The 23,667-nt window shown below is 42.7% G+C and overlaps 1 protein-coding gene across 6 annotated transcripts in view; it reads right to left on the bottom strand.

The window, feature by feature from the left end:
* ATRN (attractin) overlaps window positions 1-23,667 on the bottom strand; it is a 157,274-nt gene that overhangs the window by 61,587 nt on the left and 72,020 nt on the right. For 4 of the 6 annotated variants that reach the window (XR_014228556.1, XM_082315657.1, XM_082315659.1 and 1 more), the window contains exons 16-24: window positions 23,082-23,298; window positions 21,632-21,817; window positions 19,604-19,837; window positions 18,747-18,884; window positions 13,211-13,304; window positions 12,257-12,309; window positions 10,523-10,617; window positions 9,924-10,002; window positions 9,374-9,531 (exon numbers count right to left, since the gene is read on the bottom strand). Coding sequence is in view for 5 of the 6 variants with exons in the window: in XM_082315657.1 (XP_082171783.1) it covers window positions 9,374-9,531; window positions 9,924-10,002; window positions 10,523-10,617; window positions 12,257-12,309; window positions 13,211-13,304; window positions 18,747-18,884; window positions 19,604-19,837; window positions 21,632-21,817; window positions 23,082-23,298 (1,254 nt within the window). In the remaining variant the exon portion in view is untranslated. Of the gene's footprint in view, window positions 1-564; window positions 698-1,573; window positions 1,689-9,373; window positions 9,532-9,923; window positions 10,003-10,522; window positions 10,618-12,256; window positions 12,310-13,210; window positions 13,305-18,746; window positions 18,885-19,603; window positions 19,838-21,631; window positions 21,818-23,081; window positions 23,299-23,667 lie in introns of those variants that run through there. The other 2 variants (XM_082315656.1, XM_082315658.1) reach the window with 2 other exon arrangements.

Genomic DNA, 23,667 nt, shown 5'->3' with positions numbered 1-23,667 from the left:
TCTGCAAAGCCAAATAGATGTGAAGAGAATCCGCTCTCTCGCATTCCTACATACGTTTTCAGCATATCATTGTAAACCAGTGGGAACCGTTTTACAGGTCAAAGGAGGCCATGAGCGAAAACAGTACAGTCCCAGAGCAAACCCTTCGGTTGCAATGAGAGACAGAGCAGAAATCTTTTGATGCATGGGAATAAACAGAGCTTAGGCTGTTCCCTTAGACTAACAACTAAGGGAAGAAGAAAAGGTCATAAAAATGTATCAAAATTAGCAGTCACAGGTCTAACATACAAAGCACTCGAATCCGAGAAAGCGTCGTTTCTGAAAGCTTTTTCAGAGCGAAATCGTACTCCCACATCTATGTGAAATCTTATTCCAATCGCAGCAGTGCAGCTCCGGAGCACTAAAATGTGTATTTTGCTTCAAAACTTGGACGCAGTCATCCTGGCAACGTCTGCGCCGACGGTAAGTTAACAAAAGCAACATCCGGCAGTGACGGGAGGGCCCCAAAGGACGGTCGTTCATTAAAGAGCACATCATCCAAGAGGTTTGCACCTCACAGCTTACATTTCATTCCCTGGGACAGCGCACGCCGTGGTTTCTGTCCAGGCAGCAGCAGGCACGCTGTGTAACCCACGGCCGTGCGAGTGGATACGCACAGGTTAGCGACAGTCACCCGGCCCGTCACCGAAAGAAAGCGCTGCAAACGAAAGGCTGATTTAATTACAGCACGTTTGAGGCTGTCCCCAATTTTCAGGTCTCCCATTTGTTACAGTTTCTGCGCTTGAACTTTTGGCCGCTCCTCGGAAAGCGGCGGTCAGTTTAAGGGAGATGAATCATTTCCACCTTTCGGTTCCCCGTTCACAATTCCAGCAGATGAACTAGACAGCAATTCAACATTTTGAGTGGGTTCACAAATATTTTCCTATCACGGTAAACAGTGTCTTTTGAAATATCTAGAATAATTATGACAACACATTATGCCACTGAATTAAGCTATCCACACTGCATTAACTTTTTGTGTAGAAGGAATAAAGCTTTACTACCCAGACCCACGGTCCTGAAATAAATCAGCTGGAGGAACCCAGAAAAAAAGCTTCAACAGCCCATGCAGAAGTTTGAGAAACCAAAAAAGGTAAACAGCAGAGGCAATTGTAGCTATTTTTCCACTATAGCCTTTATGGAATCAGAGTGGCAGGCAGCAATTTAAGTGACTTGAAAATACCCTACCGGTTATCAAATACTTCCAGTCCCCCAAGAGCGTAAGCCGCCTAATGCTGCTGCAGCACTCCGCCAAGCAGCGCGTGCAGGGACGCTACGTAGGCACGGCGGCACTTTTTTGAAGCCCAACACGATGACGAATTGCCGAGCAAACAATATACGGTGAATATCTAAGCGAGATTTTGCAAATGGTATTTATTTTTTTTTTTTTGCATGCAAGAGGCTGCAAAATCCATTCGCCTCTTTTTGTTCCTTGAAGCATTTGGCTCATAATTAACGTTTAAGCGCATTCAAATTAAAATACTTCAACCAACACGAGGGAAAGAGAGGAGGCAATTGCCAGTTAATGATACAATTACAAACTGTGTTTTTTCCTTAATCAGCTCCTAGGCATCTTACATATACTCAGAAAGTAGAGATCGATGCAAAAGGCTTCTTGGCAAGGGCTCTATATCTGGGAGAAAAATAATCTGAAATCAAATGGGACAGAATGTTAATGAAAACAATAGTTTGGGTATGAAACAAGACAAGAACACAAGTTTATATTTAGTGAGTGGTAGAGAACACCGCCAACAGTAAACTGTAATGGAGCAGAAAGCTTACAGCCATTAAAAAGGGGCTGAAGTTAGCTGTATTAGCAACTCTAATTTTCCCCCCCTGTGCACTCAGCAGAGAGACTCACTTAGTGGAACCTGCGCCAGGTAAATACACGCTAGTTTAAACGCTGTTAAAAACTGCTGACATTTACGCAAGTATCAAAGAGAATTTCAAATTCGCACCATTAACGACTCGTCAGCTCCAGAACTAAAGTTTCACCTCTGAGTGAGCTGACTTTTGTCTGGATTGAAACCCATGAAAAGAAGTCCTCTGAAAGTTTCTGCACTGGATTTCCTTGCTTCTTATTGAATATCGTACAACTGATTCTTCGTATTCTATAGCTCTTTTCTAATCTGAGATATATTTTGAATGAGTAAGAAAGCAACCTTACGACAAAGATTAAGAAGACAGAAAAAGTAAAGGGGAAAAAGATCACATTACATTTACATGACTACAGAAAAACGTCAACCCTAACAACATCCACTACCATCCTTGTCTAAAGGGTGCCCTCTCAGTTCGGTGGAAGATAAGGAATATTTAGGACAGTGTTTTCCGAGCAAAAGAGAGAAAGGTGAACAGCTGGGGTTTGCACAACGCTTATAAAGTCACCGCGGCTGTGCCAGACAGTTTGTTAGCAGAGAGGAGCCGCAAAGCAGAGAGAATGGAAGTATCCAGACGTTTTCGACAAGACCTTACCTGGGTTTTCAAGAAAGCTGGGCAAGCTAAAGTTTTAAGTGAACTCCGCAACGCAGCTTTCATGCTCGGAAACCACTCAGACAGGAGGCATTAGGAAGCAGATTGCTGTATTTTGGCGGCTTTCTGCATTTTGCAGCTTTAGTTCTTTTACAAAATAATCATTTCAAGTCATTAAAGCAGGCAGGGAAAGACATCCTAAACCAATATACTTAATAAAAAAACCCCCGAACTGAAGTGGTTTTGAAGAGAGGTGGAGCAAGAAGAAAAAAAAAGCCAGAATTCAGCATTGGCAGGGACACAGCTATCTCTAACACAAAAGAGCATTTATGCTCTCCAAGTCCCGATTTTAACAGGCAAAGAGAGGGAAAGAGAGACAGATTTCAATCAAGGACTTCAGAATAAAGTTTCTAATATTTAAAACAAAAGAATGTGGATTAATCGCTCTGCAGTAAGGACTGTACATTTCTGAAGTTCTCCGTTGCAAGATTTTGCATAAACAGTTCTGTTTAGATACATCTGCTGTAAATTGAAAATAAGCCAGGATAAGAGAGTGTACATACAATGACCATTTATTATGTTATTCAAACAAACAAACAAATAAAAAACACCCAAAATACCCGTTGGACATGCTGCATAGGAACAGACCAAACCCACGCGTAAGCTGCAAGGGGACGCACACACAAGGAGGGGATATTTTCCAGCAGTCTGGCAGTAGCAGAGTTTCACTGACTTCATCATACTTCTTATATTAAAACCACTCTAATTTCAAAAGGGAAATTGAAACATGTTCTGTAGCTGCAAAAAGTTTAATAGCGTATCTGCAATGAGCAGAACTGCAGGAGACAGTCTCTCAGATAAGAAAAACAGTTTGCATCCTGGCCACACTGCAGCGTGTAGTTTTAATTAACGAGTCCGCTTGCCCTGAAGGACTAAACCCAACGGCACAGGAACTTTTACGCAGTGAAATAAGGGACGACCACTTCGAAAAAGAAATAAGAGAGGGAGTATGGGAAAGGTGTGAGTGAAAGCTATTCCTGGGAAGAAAGGAGCATGGATGAGTGCTGAAGGAGCAGTCAGGAAAGCAGAGAGGTTAAGAAGTGAGAAGTCACCCCGTGGCTCTATTTTAAATCTTGTAGTGAACCCCAGTGAAGGATCGACTGCTAGGAAGTCTTTGTCCCAAAAATCCATACCTTGCTTTATCTTCTGTTTTATCTTATCGAAGATAAACTTCTACAGAGAGCCAAGACTTTACAAAAAAAGGGAAAAATAGGGAAAGCACATAGGAAGGAGGTACAGAAAGGACAGGCAGGAACGCAGATTGCAATTAAGGGCAATTGAGGGCAGCTCAATCCACCATGGAAGATTGCACAAGACCTGCAAGGACACAGTGAGCCCAGAAGACAAATCACATTTTCTTTACTAACTTTTCTCTAGTTTTTCCTCTATGGAACCGTTACATTTCATAATACCATCTCCTACTCATCAACTGCTCTGAAAAAAATTATCAGGACGGTGAGGAGGCAAAAGAAATTAGTTAGAGTAAAGCAGTACCCCGGGTGGTGCGAGAAGCGTAGTGTCAAAGTGTAGAGTGTCTTAGCATCCAGTGGGGAAAAGCTTTCATGTGCCATCAAATCTGACACCAGATCTCCACCAGATGGAGAACGGACTGAAAGTAAAGCCAAAAGCAGATCTATATGGCTATAGGCTCTTTGTGAAGACGACGTGACAGCCCTCATGAGAGCAGACCTAGCAAATAGGGGCTAAGATGAGGAGATAGTGAGGTGGATTGAAAACTGGCCAAATGGTTGGGCCCAGGGGGTGGTGACCAGTGGCACAACATCTAGTTGGGGGCCAGTAACTAGCGGTGTACCCCAGGGGTCGATATTGGGTCTGATCCTATTTAACATCTTCATTAATGATCTAGATGATGCAGCAGAGTGTACCCCCAGCAAGTTTGCAGGCAACACCAAACTGGGAGGAGTGGCTGATAGTCCAGAGGGTCGTGCTGCCATCCAGAGGGACCTCACCAGGCTGGAGAAGTGGGCCAACAGGGACCTCATCAAGTTCAACAAGGACAAGTGCAAAGTCCTGCCCCTGGGGAGGAACAACCCCAGGCACCAGCATGTGCTGGGGGCCACCCAGCTGGGAAGCAGCTTCGCAGGAGAGGACCTGGGGGTCCTGGGGGACATCAAATTGAACGTGAACCAGCAACGCGCCCTTGACGCAAAGAAGGCCAGTCATATTTGCTTACCATGTAACGGCTGCATAAGACAGAGCATTGCCAGCAGGTCGAGGGAGGTGATCCTTCCCATATACTCAGCACTGGCAAGGCCACACCTGGAGTACTGGGTCCAGTCCTTGGCTCCCCAGTACAAGAGAGACATGGAGATACAGGCCAGTGTCCAACAAAGGGCCACGAAGATGATGAAGGGCCTGGAGCACCTCTGCTATGAGGAAAGGCTGAGCGAGCTGGGGCTGTTCAGCCTGGAGAAGGCTCAGGGGGTCTCATCGATGTCTACAAATACCTGAGGGGAGGGTGCAGAGAGGACGGAGCCCGGCTCTCTCCAGTGGTGCCCAGTGACAGGACAAGGGGCAGTGGGCACAAACGGAGGCACAGGAGGGTCCCTCTGAACATCAGGAAACGCTTTTTGCATGCGAGGGCGACCAAGCACTGGCACAGGCTGCCCAGGGAGGTTGTGGAATTGTCATCCTTGGAGATACTCAAAAGCTGCCTGGACACGGTCCTGGGCTACTTGCCCTGGGTGGCCCTGTGTGAGCAGGAGGTTGGACCAGATGACCTCCAGAGGTCCCTTCCCACCTCAACCACTCTGAGATTCTGTGAAGAAGATCGTGCTCTTTGTCAGATTTAGGAATGCCAAATGCAGACTTGAGTCTCAAACGGTTGCTAAAGGATGCAGAAGAAAACGGGTTTTATCTCACACTCAAACGAGCAACGCTGCTGGGTTGCTGCAGGAAAGGAGGGAGGAATGCTGTGTTGAGCTACGATGAGATCTCCAGCGAAAGGAGATGCAGGTGGGCTTCCCAGAGAAGGACAACAAAGCCATAGCAAAGTTACGAAGAACTGCTATGGCAAACATGAGAAAGGACTGAGACAGTCAACACCAATAGGTATTCAGAGAAAGATGACAGAAGAACATCAATTTGGGGAACAAAGTTTCTCAGCTATGATCTGAAGAGCAAGCTAATAGAAATCGTAAGGACCACATACTCCTGGATGCGATATCGCTGCCAGACTTCTTCACAAAAAGGGTCTCTCAACCAATAAGAGTTGATGCTATTTTAGACTTTGTTTTGGCAAGTAACAAGGACATTAAGAAGAGCTGGTGATATAAAATTACCTTGGATTGAGTGCACACAAACAAATCCATATTAAACTAAGGATAAAACAAGGTAAGTGTTACAAGAGAATCAAAGTTCACTCCTTTTAACTCTGAGAAATTAAATAAGACAGTAAAATCAAGTTGGCTAAGGAGATTAGGAATGGGAGCCATCTAAGTATTTCTCTCAGGTCAAAGATGCAAAACTATTTGAAAGCTGTATCCTCAGAACTAACCTCAAAAAGGACATTAAGAACAATTAAAGAGTCTATGTATTACGGAAAGGAAAGGATTCATTAGCAAGAAGCCAGCAAGTAGTACAGAGATCAAATAAGAACTGCCAAATGTCAAGCTGTGCTAGACCTCAGCAAACAACAAACAAAATAGCAAGAGATATTTCAGCCTTACAAGTAAAGGAGACCAGAAAGGGCATGGGAAGAGGGTATGCTGTAAGGATAGGCAAGAGATTAAAACCAATCAGCTATATCCCTAAAACTAAATTAGAGTTTTCATTAAGGACAAGGACACTGAACTTAGGTGCAAGGCAAAGTGTCTAATGGGAACGAGGTTATAAAAAGATACACAACCAAGCTGGAGAAAAAACTCAAATGTTTCGGTGTGTTCAAAGCCAGTGGAAGCAGACGGCTCGCATCCCAGCGCTCCGCAAGAAACGGCACACGAAATAGCGCCTCTGGTAGCGAGGCTGTTAAAGCCATCTACCAGCCAAGCGTGGCACTAGGGAAAATTTAAAACTTGCATTTAGAGGAGGAGGGAGAATCTAGATGCTCATGCTCCCTAGACCTCGACAGTATGCAAAGTTTCAGGACAAGTTTTGAATAAAAGAGCTGAAGTAGTAAATGAAAAACTGAATTCAACAAGCAATAGAGCTGACAGCGGTAAACTGTGCTATACCAGCCCGCTATTTTCTGCCTGTAAAAAAAATTAATTGTATAGACCTTGGAAGTACAGCTGAGCTAATCCAGATTTCATTATGGCTTTCGATACATTGGAAATTCCTGGGCGAGATACAGACGGTGAAGATTATTTCAAGAATCATAGCGGTTAAGGGGGACAGAAGTTAGTCCAAGGCTGGCGTTTGGACATGCTTTGACTGATATCTTCATTAATGACGCAGACCCAAAAAGAAAGCGTCCCAATTGCACAATCTGCTGACAAAGTTGAAGGAGATCATTGATAAAAATACAGAAAACAACAACACAGAAGAACAGCTAGATGATCTTCAGGACTGGCAATATTGCCCAGTAACAGCAGCGGGATAACGTTTTAGGATGATATTAGGGACTGAGAAGAATGTTCGCTATCAAGACTGGGAGCTCATCAGTTGGAAACCAAGGATGTGAAAGAAGAGGGCATATTAGTCCATATGAAAATGAATAAGGACTATTAATTGCTGCAGCCACAAGAAGGAACAAAGCAAAATACTGCCATAAAAGGACCTAGAAAGGTTCATAAAGAACCTAGCGATACTGCTGTACAAAGCAATGGTGAGACCTGATCTCCACGACCTTACACTTGGCTGACCAAAACCGTACAAGCGAGATTAATACAAGCAAGCACAGAGGAAAAACAAATGAGGCAACTGAACCTGAATAACCTGTTTCACGGGACAAGATGATGAGGGTTTGTCTTGCTTAAGTCAACAAACACACACTAAAGGCTCAGAGAGGATATGACCTGTTCAAAGTCATCCAGGGGGAAAGTGGGAGACCCAGCTGCCAAACAAGAAGATGGAGGGGACCTTTAAGCTCAATGACAACACTGGCGTAGGAAGAGCTAGCAGAAATTCACCGTAAGTACAGGTAGGGTAGAGACTGGAGTAAACACAGGAGAGCTTAAGGGACAGGAGACAGCACTGTTCTTAAACATCTACAAAGCCCTAACACACAGTTCTGCATCAAGAAATAGCAAATAAATAAATCAGGGTAAGGTACAGCCCAGCCCCGATTACAGAAAGTAAACTATCCACCAACATAACCTGTAAATTAAATAAAATACAATTTTTTTTCCTGACTCCTGTGATTACCAATTTGATAAAAGAGAAACCTGAATATTCAAATAAATCATTACACAAGTGCCCACCTTTGTACGCAGGACGTTACTTTCTCTACTGAAAGCAGTACTTATCTTAAATGAAAACAATGAGGCTTAGTACTTGCTGCTTGAGTTATCCAATGACATAAAGGTTTTAGCTTGCAGCTCTTGCAAACTCCTCCATATCTAAAAATTTGGACTTGACAATGAACTAACACTTTACCGATTTGTAAAGTAAAAGCTCCCCGGCTGGAAAATGATTACCAATATTGTAGGTGATATTAAAAAGAACCAAAATGCAGCCCAAAGTCAGCCTATCAAGTCTACCAGTCTGCGATCAACAAGACAAAGTTCCACTTAAAACCCACAGTCTATACCAGAAGGTGATGCAGACATTTCACAACTATTCCTAATATTTTTCCAAAAGTTCAGGAAATACCTTGGAAAAAAATCACTACAGCGTAAGGACCCTTTTTCCATGTGGACCTCATTTCCTTGCTCAATATTATCATGTGCGTTATCTTTGTTGGAAGTGACCCCCATGGTGAGTTTATGAGGTGTAACTGATATGTCTGAAATATCAAGTAAGTTAATGTGAAGTTATCAGCTTTCACATAATAATTGGTTGAATGAGGGTGAAGATGGAAGAATTTGGGTTCCCACATTTGACCAAGCTTAAAAAAGGCAGAATTCAAATACACAGAGCCTCATTTGAGATCTCTGTTCCAGACCTGGAAGTCCTTTTGTCCTTCAAAGGGCGCCCGTATCGCTCTGAGTACGCTGCAGGTTGATACTTGACTTAGCCCAGAGCAAGAACGTGGCCACGGTTTCTCTGAATTATTAGCTGCCGCAGCAGTTGCGGAGTCTCTGTGATTGCAGTCTGTGATCTATGAGGGTTTTCATGATCCACCAAGCCTCATCCACTGCTTCTTCAGCCTTATCATCGCAGTCAGTCTGACACCTGAGGCAACGCGTGTCTTAACTGACTGCACTGAAAGGGAAAATTGAGCTTCATCTTGTTCTGCAGGTGCCCCCAGCCTTGGGCAGCACGAGGAGAAAGGGGGATGGCCCTCGAGCTGTGCCTTTTGAGAACAAGACGTTAAAAGGAGACACTAAACATTTCCTCCGTTTTCTCATTCTGGGCTTGGTTTTTCGCTACGTGAGTCTTTGTTTTCTTCAACATCAATATCTACACATTTAAAGTCAAAGACCTCGTTAGAACATAGCCCTGTTAATAAGCAAGCACCCCGCTTCGTTTCACAACGCATTTGTAGATCCACTGGGTTGAGGCAACATCAGAAGATGACGCACCTTTGTGCTCTTATTCAGGAACATCAAACCCTTCGTCTGCTGCACAGTTACACCGAGAGCTGCTTCAGCTTGGACAACACAAAGCACACCGAACGGCCACATCGCTTCAGAGAAACAAAAAAGCACTTTTAAATAAGTATAGACACGTTAACAGCTCCTACCTGTATTTTTATCGGCCAGGTGAAATTGCTGACGTAAACGAAGAAAGTGATGTTTGGATTGTTGCGGAAATCAAATTTCTCATTAGAGAAACTGTCCTTGTATTCTTTTATATTGGTTCTTGAAACAACTGGAATTTCCTCTCCAGCCTGTGTGCCAGCTGTTTTCAAATGTTAAAAAGTAGCAAGAAAAGATGTTTCAATGCACATTTTAAGCGGCAAACAAAAAGGGCAAAGCATCCTGAATTTTAATGTTATAAAAGTAACTATTCATCTATTTCAAGCTGCATTGCATTATCAAAATCACTGTATGCCAAAATATTGTACTACTAAAAATCAAATTTGCACCTTTGATGTTTCCAAAATACACTATTAAGATAGAAAAACATAGTGCTTTTTAAGATTTTACTTCTGCCCCCCAGGCCTAACATTTAAAATCATTACAAAACAAGTTCATAGGTTAAAAAAAAAAATATTCCCCATTAAATTTGCATTTGTTGAAAACTGGTAATTGAAACAAGCTACCAAGAAACTTAGATCATGCTCATTTTACCTGCAAAACTTGTGGACCAAGTAATGTTGAGGTTGAAGTTTTTAGATGCATTGATAAACATGTCCAGGTCTCTGTTTTGCTTGGGGGGAAAAAAAAGAAAACCCATTTTTAGGATTACAGTTTTACTGTACTTTTTCCTAGTAAATCTTCACAGAAAAAAAAATCTTGGAATTTGTTATTTACATGAAGCAAATACATCAAGCAAAAAGCTATTTACAATTTCTGAAAGCAGTATTCTCCTCCCCAAGGAAAGCATAATAAAGAGCAAAACAAGTCACACGCACAGAATAAAACAGGAAGAATAGAGAGACAACGTATTTGGTGAACAACAAGCAAAACCGGAGTTGCTTAGCAGTTGTTCAAACAACCGTAAAGAATCAACAGTAGCTCCTTAGGAAATTTTACCGTGAAGATTTGAAACTGCACGGCCAAGCCAAGCTCAACAAGTTCTGGTTGCTTTGTGGAGCTGGACGTAGGTGCCATGTTAAGAGACTACATCTGGAGACTCGCAGAACTCTAACAGCTCATCGCCTCCATGGCCAAGAGACCACAAACACATACCCGAAGGATGAAGTTGAAAGGGAAGGCAGAAAATTTACCTCTTCGGGTGTTGCTACAAAGTTGATTGCTGTGTAATAGCGATCATCCTCTTGAGAAAGGCTGAAGGTGAACTGATAGTCAATGAGAAGAGTATCTGTAAGGAATGCATGGAGAAAGTTATCCCGTGTCTTGGGATAAAACAAACTCCTGCAAAGCAAGGCATGATGCTGCTGAAGTGCTTCTTGCACTGAGAGCATAACTAGGCATCAGCACGCTGTTATAAATGACTCCAGCCTATGTATAATCACACACAAAAGGGACAAAATCCTCTTTTTAGGTTGAGTCTAGAAGGAAAAAAAGATTCTGCTTACGTTTTCCAGGCAACAGCCTCCAGCCTTAATCTAAATGACTGTTCATATCTATACACTGTAAAAAACACACCAAGACATTTACTTTTTCCATACTGCAATACCTCCATGTGCTAAGGGAATGCGAGCAAAATAAAACAGTCTATGACCCCCACTTGGGAGGGCACTGAGCCCCGTGCCTGATAAGTTTCTGTACATCAGTGGACTCTACAGGGAGGATTCTACAGAGCAGCTACTTGTTAACGGACCCAGCTGCCACCCTACTCTGGGTCACATCATCTCCAGGCACGCCAGGACCAGTTTTTGGCCTACCTGTGTGCCCCCCTATGCTCGTGTCTGCCTAGGGCTGGGCTATCGACAGCGCACAGCCAGTGTTGGGGATACATCCCCCAGTCTCGGTATCTTTTTATTAAAACGCAGTATTACGACTCGTACGTATTCCCGGACCCACGCAGAGATATTCCAAGCGATAATAAATACAAAGCTATACACCAGGTGTTATTTTTCTCTTATTGCCTCCTGGACACCCCTTGTTGGATAGCCACGAGCTAGACAACCTTCTGATGTCTACCCACAACTCCTACGAAGCACTAAGACAGAAATTTTCAAGGAAGAAAACGAAGTGAGACTGAATCTGGACAGCACAAGGCTGTTCCTGTAAGAGTTGTGAAGTTCTGTTTTTTCCCCTTTTTGCCCACTTTACCACCCCTGCCCTTAGCAGCAATGAATTAGGTGATCCTTGCAAAGAGACTGTCATGAGAAGCCATCAGTGCCCTTGTTTGGCTACGCAAACAAAATTCAAATTTGCTAAATACAGCATGCTGATAATTTCTGTTTGTTGCACAAAAATACTGTTTGAGACTTGCATCTTTATGTAATTTAAGATTACATCTATCCATGCCTGCCAGTGTGCTGATTGCTAATATTTGCAAATAGAAGCTGGAGAGTTTCCATTAAGTAATCTGAAGCTTGGCAAAGTAGCTTCGCAAATTGCACGGGAATCCAACTGTTCATTTCAGAGAAAACGTGGCAGTTTTGAAACCTTACCCATTCTAACACGGAACAGAATTTAAAAAAAAAAAATAGTATTTTGCACTTACAAAAATTCTAAAGGCATGCTTTGATTTTGACTTCTTAGGTATATATTCTCCAGAAAACCAGATTTCATTTCAAAGTCACGTAAAAAACATTCACATTTGTTCTGAAAGACCCAACCATCACACAGACCTTATCGAGAAGAGTATTTTCATTCTCTTTAAGCAATACTTCTGTGAAAACTGAAGTTTTTTAAAACTATTTTTCAGCCGTTCCCTTAATCCCCTGTATTTTAAACAGATGCTGAGGCAACTAAAACTAGTTTTAAACAATGTATTTTAAACTTCAAACACATTTTTTATCTCTAAACAAAAGCCCAAAAGTACTCACAGTAACACGTTCCTTTAAGTGGATTTCCCTGATACCTATTTTCGACTTCACACCTAAAAAGAATACATATTTTTTAATAAATGGAATTTTTTTTTCAGTTCTACTTATTCCGAGCCACTAAAAATCAGAAAACACCGCCTGTGCCGGTAATGGTACACAACCAAAAATAAAAGATGCGTGTCTGAGCTATACTGGGCTGCTGAAGAAATTCCACGATCCCTGCAAGTCAAACTAGTATGCAGTAAAAATGAAATACAAAATTCTGGATATTAACCTTCGCATCCACTTGGAATGTATTTATTAGCTCTTCGCAATGCACGGAACTGGATTACTACAGTCAAAAACTGAAGTTTCCATTTACATTTACGGCTATTCCAGGACCTAGTCCTATAAACGTTTACTCATGTGAGCAACACTTTAAAAATAAACCTGGCAATGAAATTATTTGGAAGGAAATTATTTCCACTAACATTACGCTAAAAGCATTTCTGTTACATTACAGAGAAACCTCCAGCAAATTTGTTGCTCTGAAACTGCTCCATTAAAATGCTTGAATGTCAAAGTCTTATTTCAGATATATTTACACTCGCCCCAGAACAGCATCAGAGTGCACAGACAGAAAAAAATCTACCAATTAAAAAGAAACTATTGAGGGATAAAGCAAAGTGGTATGTATAGTTTAGGGGGTGGGGGCATTATTTTTTCACCCCGTCCCTTCTGCATGACATTCCCAGCTGAAATGTTCTTAAAAATGGAAATCTTCAGGAAACCATTTTGTTCACGTTATCCCCCCAGGGCAAGCACGGCTGGCTGCACCGCCAATGAAGTCAGTCAACTGTCAGCAGGAAAGGAGGAGCAGAGACAGCATAAATACAATCATTTAAAAACGTAGGGGTTCCATGCCGGTATGTGCACGGCCCTTTGATTTCAAATAACAAAGTGAAATGAACTCACAGTTGACACTCGTCTCCTTTTATGCCCTTGGTGGTGCAGAAACATTTCCCCGTATTTGTGTTGCAGACAGACGCGTGGCCGTTGCACTTGCAAGCTGTTGAGCAGAGGGGGGGGGGAAAAGATGCAATGTTGAATGAAGCAAGAGAAACAGATTCGATAGCAATTAAGTCCTTTAGTTGCCAAACTGAGATACATCAACAATTAAAGTGCATGTGAAAACCCATTTGATGCTCTTTGGTTTCTTTGTGATACAGAAGGCAGCCAAAAATAGAACCGTGCGTCAAAATGGAGTGAGTGCAGGCTCCAGGACTGATGTTTTGTATGAAATCATGATCAGACTGTGCTTCTTAGCCTCAAAAATTTATTTAACTTCCTCTCTTGTTGTTAGATAGCACTAAGGATATAATAACTGGTAAGAAAAAGACCCTATTTGGAATAGTTTTGGGCTTGCTCACACATTTCAGTCAAACTCAAAACTGTTGAAAGAAGACTATTTTTGCAAATAAAGCGAAGCTCATGGTGCTTTTAGGGCTTTTTCTAGAAATAAATAGGCCTTTGAGAAAATAATGTCGTTATCAACGTCAGTGTATCTCCAGTGTAAAATGGCTGGTGCTAAGAATATGACGTCCACGCTGTAAGTGGTTTGGGGTGCGTGCCCCAATATCTTTCAGAATGTCTTTGGCCTGGTCTCACGAGCTGAATGCCACCGAGTCGTGGCTGAAGCAAATCAGCATGCCCCTAGACTCCATCAGGTTTGTGGTATGCCCAAAAGAGACCAGCTCATATACTCTGAGCCCGCTCGAGATGCAAACCAAGGTATGACGGCGGGGACATATGTGAGATTTGCTTCAAAAGAATGCTCCTGAATCAAATGACAATGCTAATGTTGACACACTTTGAGACCTTTATTCATAAAGAAGCAGAGGAGGTACATGCAAAAAAAAGCCCAGATCAAAACAAGAAACAACAACAAAACCAACACAAGCACTTGTCTTTGATATAACCAAAGAATCGCTTGGAAAAAGATCTCCAAGATCATCGAGTCCAACTGTTAACCCAGCACTGCCAAGCCCACCACTAAACCATGTCCCTCAGCACCACATCCATCCGTTCTTTAAATACCTCCAGGGATGGAGACTCAACCACTTCCCTGGGCAGCCTGGGCCAATGCTTGACCACCCTTTCAGTGAAGAAGTTTTCCCTAATACCCAACCCAAACCTGCCCTGGCGCAGCTTGAGGCCATTCCCTCTCGTCCCATCGCTTGTTCCTGGGGAGCAGAGACCGACCCCCCCGGCTCCAGCCTCCTTTCAGGCCGTTGCAGAGAGCGATGAGGGCTCCCCTCAGCCTCCTCTTCTCCAGGCTGAGCTCCCCCAGCTCCCCCAGCCGCATCTCGAAAGACTTGTGCTCCAGACCCTTCCTCAGCTTCATTGCTAGAGGAATGGATATAACAACGTTTCCCAGAAGGCAGATGCCTTTTAGAAGCTGTTCTGCCAATGAACTGGGAGACGCATTCATCTGGAGCTGTGCATGGGAAAGCGTACAATACAAGAAGGGAAGAAGTACACAAAGAGAAGATCCCCCACTTGCGGTCCCTGAGCTTGCTGGAAACAGTGTGCTTTAAAGGCTGGTGCCTCCTCGTTAAGACGACACGTGCCACTCAACGAACCAGCAGATTGTTAGGCATGAAGTCCCCACCCTGAGTATCCTTGCCAACCTTGGGCCTTACTTTATGAATCCTTTTGATGTCTTCTTTATATTGGCATGTAAGGGAAGCTACATTGTATCGGGGACACTTAATTGTGCGTCTCGGATGTGGATGAGTGGTTTCCTAGCAGCAACACGGAACAAAACATGAAGAAGCATAAAGGCCTGTTGTGGGAACAAGTAACCTGAATGAAGATTTGACAAAATAATTGTATTCTGTGAAGCAAACACACTTCTCATTAGTGGCACTTTAAAAAAAAAAAATATAATTCTTAATACTATTGAGAATGCCTTGTACTGCTTTCCTCATGCTTTGCAAAAGGTAAACAAAGTGAAATTCGATCAATATTCAACACTACCACACATAAAATTCAGGAGAAATTTCAAATTTCATGTTGTTTAGATGCAGATCGCTGTACCTTGAGCGCTAACATTAATGCTTTCTCTCCCTGCTCTCTAGCGGCACGCTTATCAAGACGACTGAACACTCAAATATCTCTATTTAAAACAACAGAGTCTGTCTATTTATCTGTTTTCCTATGAGCCCTGTAACTGGAGTTTATTCACTAAAGGACTGGAATATCCACAAAGAGAAATTTTCTCATGGCTTTTCAAACACGTATGAAGTTTGGAAACAAACTATTGACACAAAGTACTAGACAGCCTCGCTGGAGTCTAAAAATGAAAATTTCCCTCCCGAGTCTGATGCTAGAGCAGAAAGCCAAAATTATTGGAAACGTCGTTTTGACTGTGAAGCATGGTAACAGTCTGACGATGAACCACCTCGCAGCAAGGCTCCTTCCACCTTCTTCACAAACCACGGGTCACAGACTCATTCAGAGAAGGTCATGGGGTTCTCTGCTCCTCTTCCTACATTTATGACGGTCCAGCTTCCCAACGGCAACTGCATCACCCACCTGCCCAACACTATTTTTCCACGCCAAGCGCTTTGGCCATCCTCCAAGGTCCCTGTGCGGCCCTGGGAGCGGGGAGCGGGCAGGACCTCGGCACCAGCAGCTGGTCGCGGGCCACCAGCGAGCACTCCACGGAGGCGTTCAGAAGCGCTGCCGCAGCAGCAATCTGATTTCAGGTATAATAGCAGCGTCCGTTCTCTTGCAAATAACTTTCTTATCTACTGCTAGCATATTTTCATGTGAAACTTTAATCAGAAAATTCAAAAAATCCTGAATGCAGAGAAAGCACCTTGCAGCTATTTTTACATGTGATGTGCTGCGTTTCCTGCCCTTCCTGATTAACGCTTCTCTACGTTGGACACTTCCTAAAAGCAGCCGCTGAGGAGTGATTTACCTACCATTTAGTTATTATCTGCCCGGCTCCACAAACACCAATGCCTATGATGATATGCAAACAATTCTTTCAGAGACGTAACTGCAGTTTGTTAAAAATTTCTCAACACAAGCAATATAGCAACGTTCAGCTGCCCTGGTGGCACAGAGCAGCTGGAAAAGGCATCTTATTCCATCCGCTTTTTTATTCCTCCCTGGCTTTTGAACCCCATCGCTACCACTTCCAGCTCTGCATAGCCTTACCTGTTTGAAAGGCTACTGCTATCCCAACAGCATCGCTCAAGCTCCTGATGGCTCAGCAGAATGGAAAATACCAAACACTAACAATTTTTCCAGCACTGAATATTTGCCATTTTGAGGATATTTATGGTTCCCATGCTGCCGGGGCCACGGGGTACCAGGACTCACACTAGGCACTAAGTGTGCAAACACACGGATGCTTGTGCACCAGGATGGAGTTGTACCAATAACCATCTCCAGCACAGATGAGACCGTGGGCTCTAAAAACAGAGCAGCACACAACATTGCACATAAACGCACAAAAAGAGTGGAATCAGCACATCATTAACGGGAAAGGAAGGAGGGAACATGGCTCAGAGCAGGGAAAAAGCAGGAGTTGGCTCTGTTGCCCATCAGCTGATCCTCATCTGAAGAATTCCCCTCTGGAAACCTTCTCACCGAGCAAAAATTATGAATGGCCAGCAGTGACTCCGGCTGCATCAGATAGGATGACCTCCCCTCGCCTTCCCTTCCGATCCACCTCGGTCTTTCTGCTCAGCCTCCTGCTTCCCTCATCCTTTCGCCTTCATAGTAAATAGCGTTAAATCACAGCAAATTAAAAACCTGGGCCCAAAGCACTTGAGAGCAAAGCACTTTTGACATGAGCTACTAGTTTCACCAGATAACAAATGAATGCTGTTCCACAATCTCTCAACACATTTTCTAATTTCTTTTTCAGGCATCTGGATGACTTTAGTCTATCATTGATTATCTCAGCAACAAACTATTTTTGGACAATCCTCATGCGAAAGAGTCCAAAGTAACTTACTCTCAATTTCCACACGCATAGAAAAGCAACAAGTATCAAAAGGCACATTGTGATCCAACAATTAAACCTGAATGCTCAGAGTAGAATTATATATTTTGTCAGGCCAACTCAGTCTCAATTTATTCACTCCTGCACTTCAAATTATCTTCATCGGAAATGAGTTTAAGAATATCAGCGGTATTTAATCTCGCAGATAATGTTGTGAAATAAAGCGTCAGAGATGCACCTCTTCCTTTGTACCCGTGCCGTTGTGCCGTCTGTCGTAAATTCATATCCCAGCTACTGCAGCACCCTTTTCCCTGCGTCAGGCAGCCTTGCCCCTGTCTCTTCACCCCCTTCCTTGAATCTGTTCGCTGGGACGTTTGTCATGGCCTCGAACATCACCTACTTGCTCTTGCTCTGGGAACAGGACATTCATGCGCCAGCTACTGACTCTCATCTTCATCCAGAAGGTCGATGCTACTTCCAGTAAACATACTAAGTGAATTCCCAAGTATTTTCTACTGGATTTTCTCCATACTTGGGAAGAGCAACTCAAAGTCTCCAACGTCCCCTCATTAATCACCTTCACTTATTTCTTCCGGGATGCCTACAAACCACCCACGCTCATTTCATGGAAGTACTGATACTACTCTGACACCAAACCAACGTTATTTCCGTTCTACCGTTTCCATCACGGTACCTAATGATATCACCCCACCTAAATATATTCCACCAAAGCTCCTCAGAGCAAAAAGCACCTTCCCTTACATCTGCATATCACCTATCACAGCTGGATTCTGGTTTACAACAGGTCTCCCCATGCTACACTACAAAATTCGCAGTAATTCAGAATAACGTTCAAGGTCAAAACTTCAAATCTTACACGTGCATTTCTCAGTATTGCCTGGATCGGTCCTTCAAGAAAGATTTTTTTTTTCCCCGGTTTGTTAACTGGATCTTGCACAACTGAAAAAATGTTCTTTGTGCCAAAGAGTCCCAAAGCACTTTACAAACTTAAAATGCAATTTTAACAGGGATCACCTAATCCTCAGCTGAAATCCAGCCAAGTCCTCAGTAAAATATGGCAGGCCTTTCATGAAGCAGACAATTGTAACAATAAACGCACCGCACATTAACCAAATGTAATAGAGGGTGGAATTTAGATAAGCAGAAATTTGTTCAAGACATTGGGATTAACACTGTTTCTTTTCAAATCAGGATCATCAAACACTAAAATGGACGCATTTTTCACTGTGGTCATTTGAAGTGTACAAAGGAGGGTAAAAAATCATCTTTATCTTGTGCAATGAAAGTCAAAGAATTTCATCAAGCAGTTTCCGTATCTTTGATTTGAAGAAACAAGGATTGTGCCTCGCTTGCAGAAAAGAAGAAATGTATGATCAGGATATAATTTCAGTTAAGAGAGCAGAGGAATGAACAAAGAGCAAAAAACATCAAAGATTTTGGCTCAGGAAGATTTAAGGCATCACTTACGCTGACACGTTCCTCCATTAGTAGGATCACCGTAGTAGCCTGAGATACAAGTTTCACAGTGTTTGCCAGTCGTCAGATTTTCACACTTCTCACAGATGCTTTCATTTACACACTTACTGTGCCCGTTACACTGGCAGGCTGAAGAAAACAGAAAAGGATGAGTATTTGCGCTCAACTATAGCACCCCACATAGCACCTCAGAAGTCTGCCTTCTGCAGAGGCTGAATGAAACCATTTCACGCCCCTTCCAAAGAGGTTCTTGCAGTCTTGCTAGCGATACGTGAACTCAAAGAGAAGTGTACCGAAAACCTGAACTTTAAAGCAACACACAGAAAACTGAACTCCAAAACATTGCATATTGGAGAGACGGGACTGGAAGCAGCTGCTGGGACAGATTTACATGGAGGAATGGGGAAGAAAGGATTTCGCAGCAGTCCAAGTCATTTTATTCTATATGTTTGGTGTCAAAAACATTATTTCAGAATCACCCTGAGCATTACTAACAGTTAAATCAACCTTCAAAGAAAGAATTGCCTTTCTTTCAGACAACCCTGAAACGAATAAATACACAAAAGTTAAAAAGTCAGTAAGGGTTTGTAGGGAAAGGAAAAATTTCTCTAGAGTAATGCACAGATAAGTCTTCACGCAGCAAATCTCTGCAGCTCACTTACAGATACCCGCAGAACTCCTTCCATCTCAAAATGTCTTATTTTTTGTTTCTCTTCCAAGCTCGTTTCACCCCTCCATTAACAGGAGGGAACACAGACATCACTTAAAAAGTCTTAAAAAGTCTCTCCCCTTGCATTTAACTGTTGCTACTGCTGAAAGGTTTGAACAATTAAACGCTGCTCATTTACCTGGACACTGAATAAAGGACCAGTTGTAGTTGTTCTCCACAGGACACATGCTGACATTAAGGACGGGCTCCAAGCTCTGTTTCCCTGTTGCAGACGGGGTTGGCATCTTGACCGGGCCTCTATAGGAGCCTTCGATGCATTTCCCCTTGCCGGTGTTGCTCGGATCGGTGCACCAGCCGCAGCCGGGCTGCTCCAAACAGTGAGCACACGTGCAGTAGCCTGAACAGTTTTCAGCTATAAAAAAAAACCAAACAAACATCAAATTGTGGAATAAATCACTGTCCCAAAACACAGGCAGCAACGAACACAGAAACCCTTGCATGTCTTTTGTGACCTTAAGCATTTATCTCCCCACATCTGTAAATATTTACTGAATATATTCTGATATTCACAGTAACACATATATATATTCATTCCTATCAGAGTATTTATTCTAGCATCTAAGATAACTATTAACAAAGGTTGCATTAATCAGTGAGCGAGTTACGAAACAAAGCAATACACACGTAAGGTTTTTCTAACCATGAAACACCACCCACTAAAACCAGAGGTTAACGTTCCCACCTACAAAAGATCTCAGATTGATTTACAACGGATCGGATGATAAAGCAAGCCATCCGGAAGCAAAGGCTAAAAACCAATTTGTTTACTCGCTTTGAGTCTCTTCTTAGCACACATTTCAGTATCACACACTACTATTTCAAGTATTTATCCGAGTCAAAAAGCATAGAATACAAATACAGAATAGAATTTGTCTTCTTAGCATGCTCAGAGTGCCACATGCAGATCCCTTGGGTCCAGCAGTCAACTAAACCAGGGAAAAACCATCGCCATCCTTTAACTGTTCCTTTCTCCAATGGGATTGTATTGCAGGGGTGACAAACTCTTCACATATAGAAAAGTTTTTCTATTCCTTTCCCCATACCGTCTTAAAAATATTTTGTAGATTCTTGGTGTTCCAAGATGAGCAGACTTTCTATTTTGATGTTTAAATTGACAATATTTGCCTTAAAAAAAAAAAAAAGTAGTAGAAAAACATTGTTTTCCATTATTTCAGGCTACTCATCTGCCTGTTGCGTCCTCCAACTTTGGACCTCTGGCAATATGGGAAGTTCACACTCTCAGGTTTGACTGCTATCTGAAACTAATTTTCTCCATCTCTTATTCCGCAACACTTTGAGCTACTCAGGCTTATTCTCATCAGCTTCCAAAAGTCCCTGGAGCAACTGCAGCAGCTGGAACTGCCCAACTTTCCTCCTGGGGAACACAGGCATTCCTCTCGCTCTGCTACCCCGAGAGCCCTGGCTTTCCTGACTCCCCTGCCCACACTTAGCTCCTAAAGAATTCAACACAAATAAAAATAATTTCTAAAACCGTTCGACCACTTTTTAAATTTCTAGACTATTTCACCTCAGCTTGAAAACAAAAAGCAATATTCCAAAGCACCAGAAATCTTTTGCAGCTTGCTCACATCTACCTGAAAGGGTGGGGGGAATAAATAATTTATTTAAAATAAGTTAGAAATTCCTGCTGTGGGCTATAGTAGACAATACTTCCGAATAAAACACTGGTGTAAACCCTGATTTGGATTTGATAGTCTAACATTAAATTAGATGGCTCCATATGTGAATAGAAGAGATATGGAAGAGATATATAATTTTATGTGATTAACTTCTTTTTGTAACAATTAATTTGAAGGGTAGGAATTCAAATAATGAAACAAGCACTTCTCTCTCTGAAAAAAAAGTCGAGATTTCATCATCTCACTTGAAAGCCTTGACCATCCGCCACTTAGTTTAATTGATAGTTCCCGTAACTCGGACCTAATTCTGTTTAACGCTTTACATGATGCAGAGCATACCGCAGGAAGGAGCTGCACACCCTAAGCTCCTGGGGTCAGGCGCTTCTTATTTTTGAAAATCCCCTGGACCGCACGACCGACGTGCAGGCTTTGATGACTTTTGCTAGCAAATGGCAGCAAATACAAGACTCCAGCCCACCCGGCAAGATGCAGAAGCAATTACTCACGCGGACAACTGCTCATGGTGTACCACTCCATGCACTGCCCGTAGGGGAAAGAGGCCACGTAAGCGTTGGAGTCCACGCACTGCTTCATGTTGCTGCACCACATGCACTCGGAGCTGCCGCTCGTGCACTCCCCGCACATCGTCCGCAGGGCGCAGGGCGTGCGGCACTGCTTGGCGCTGTGGTTGGCTGCGGGCGGGAGGACAAGAGTCAGCTTTCTTCCAGAAAGAAACAGGTAACGAGCCCCGAGATAGAAAGACAGAAGATAAAAAGCCCTGTCTGTCATGGCTAAAAAATAGTTCAGTATCACAGACTTGAAACGCTTCATTTGTGGTGCGGTGTTGCTGGATGCAGCTGGAGATACCTTACACCACAGCGAATACGAGAAATGCAGTGAGTACTGTCAAATCATTTCTCTTATTATGTATCCTTCATGAGTGTGAATGCTTTTTAAGGTATCCACCTTAAAACCGATCTAAATAGCGTTATGAACGTTGTCTTTATCTCTCTGCAGGTCTGTTGGTGTGTTCCTTAGCCACTCTCCCAACCGAAGTGTTGGCAAGAAACCCCACGCTTTATGTGAGCACACAGGGACGTGTTTTAAGTTATTTGATCAGTTCCACACATAAAATGAGTGCTGAAAGCAGAACTAACTCGTGAGTTTCTGGTGCGAGCCAGTGCTTTATCATCTCCTTCAAGTGACTATTCTCAGGCCATAAAAAACAAGTTAAAGCTTAAACCAATCCAAAGCGCTGCAAGTTAAAATATACAAAATTTTGAGTTCAGGTTCCACATTCAGGACCTGTATCCTGCACTTCCACAAAGAACGATTTAAGGTGGTGGAGGTTACTCAGAAATTTTATGTAATCAAGCAACTTTTAATAAAACTTAAAGAGGCACTAATTGGTATTCAGAAATAATCAGCTACAATTGAGAGTTAATAGACCAAGCCACTTTAAAAGGTATGCAGGTCCAACAAAGCTAGAAGTTTTCCCAAAAGCAAACAGCTTCTTTTTCAAAGTTCTCATATCTCCAAAGTGTCTTGCCCAATTAATTTCAAACTTTGATAAAATCCTCCCCCGGCTACGGAGCAGGGGAGGAGGGAAAGGGGAGTTCAATTGGAAAGGAGCTTTTTTATTTTTGTTAAATTGCTCCATACCATAATTAACCTAAATGTCACATTCAGGTATGTAGTTTAGAGAAAAATAATTAAACTATCATGTACTTCAGGCATTCTACAGTTAACAGTGCAAATGTAGAGCTGATTTTAAAATCTCCAATTCCTGTATGCAATACCTACACAAGACACTTTGTCAGAACCATTTTTTGTTGGCAAAGTCATGATGCAGCTAGTTTTAAATGTCATGAATGGGATCCTCTTTACTCTCTAGGAATTATGAATACTTATTAGTCAACCTGCTCCCCACGAGACACACAAGTTCGACATTGTCACCTGGCCTTTCGCAGACGCTGCCGTTGACTTCATTGATACACGTGGCTGCCTTCAGTCCCTGCTGGAAAGGCTCGGCTAAATAACCGCAAAATCCAGCATCGCTTGGTTCATCGGGGAGCCACTGGAGCAGGGTGTTGGTGAAGGGAGACATGTCTTCCCAGCACCAATACGACACGTTGATTTTCCTCAGTCCAACCCATGGAGTCAAAGTTTTGGGCTAGAAATAAAGGAAAATGGTAGATTTAATATCCAGTTTTATTACCTTAGGTATTAAAAGAAAATAGACATCATCACGTAATGTTCCTAACAACTTTGCCAGGTTAGGTGTTGCAAAAACGTAATAAGGGAAATATTTGTTTCTCAGTGCTATCAGAATTAAATGGCACAGAGACAGAGAAATCTGTCAGGAAACACCTTTTTTTTTCCCCCTCCAAACTGCATTTCTACTTATCCAAACCAGGAGGAAAGCAAGTCAAACATTAATACTGGCTGAGTATGAAATTAGCTGCCAGTCGCTCTTTATATGTTTGTGACTCCTATAAATGGCTAGGCACAGGGAAAAAAATTCTGGAGCTACAGTTTGACA

The sequence above is a fragment of the Platalea leucorodia genome (assembly GCF_965183815.1).
Source record: "Platalea leucorodia genome assembly, chromosome: 6".
NCBI lineage: Eukaryota > Metazoa > Chordata > Aves > Pelecaniformes > Threskiornithidae > Platalea > Platalea leucorodia.
Note: the sequence above shows the minus strand (reverse complement) of the source record. Positions and strands in the feature narration are given on the sequence as shown.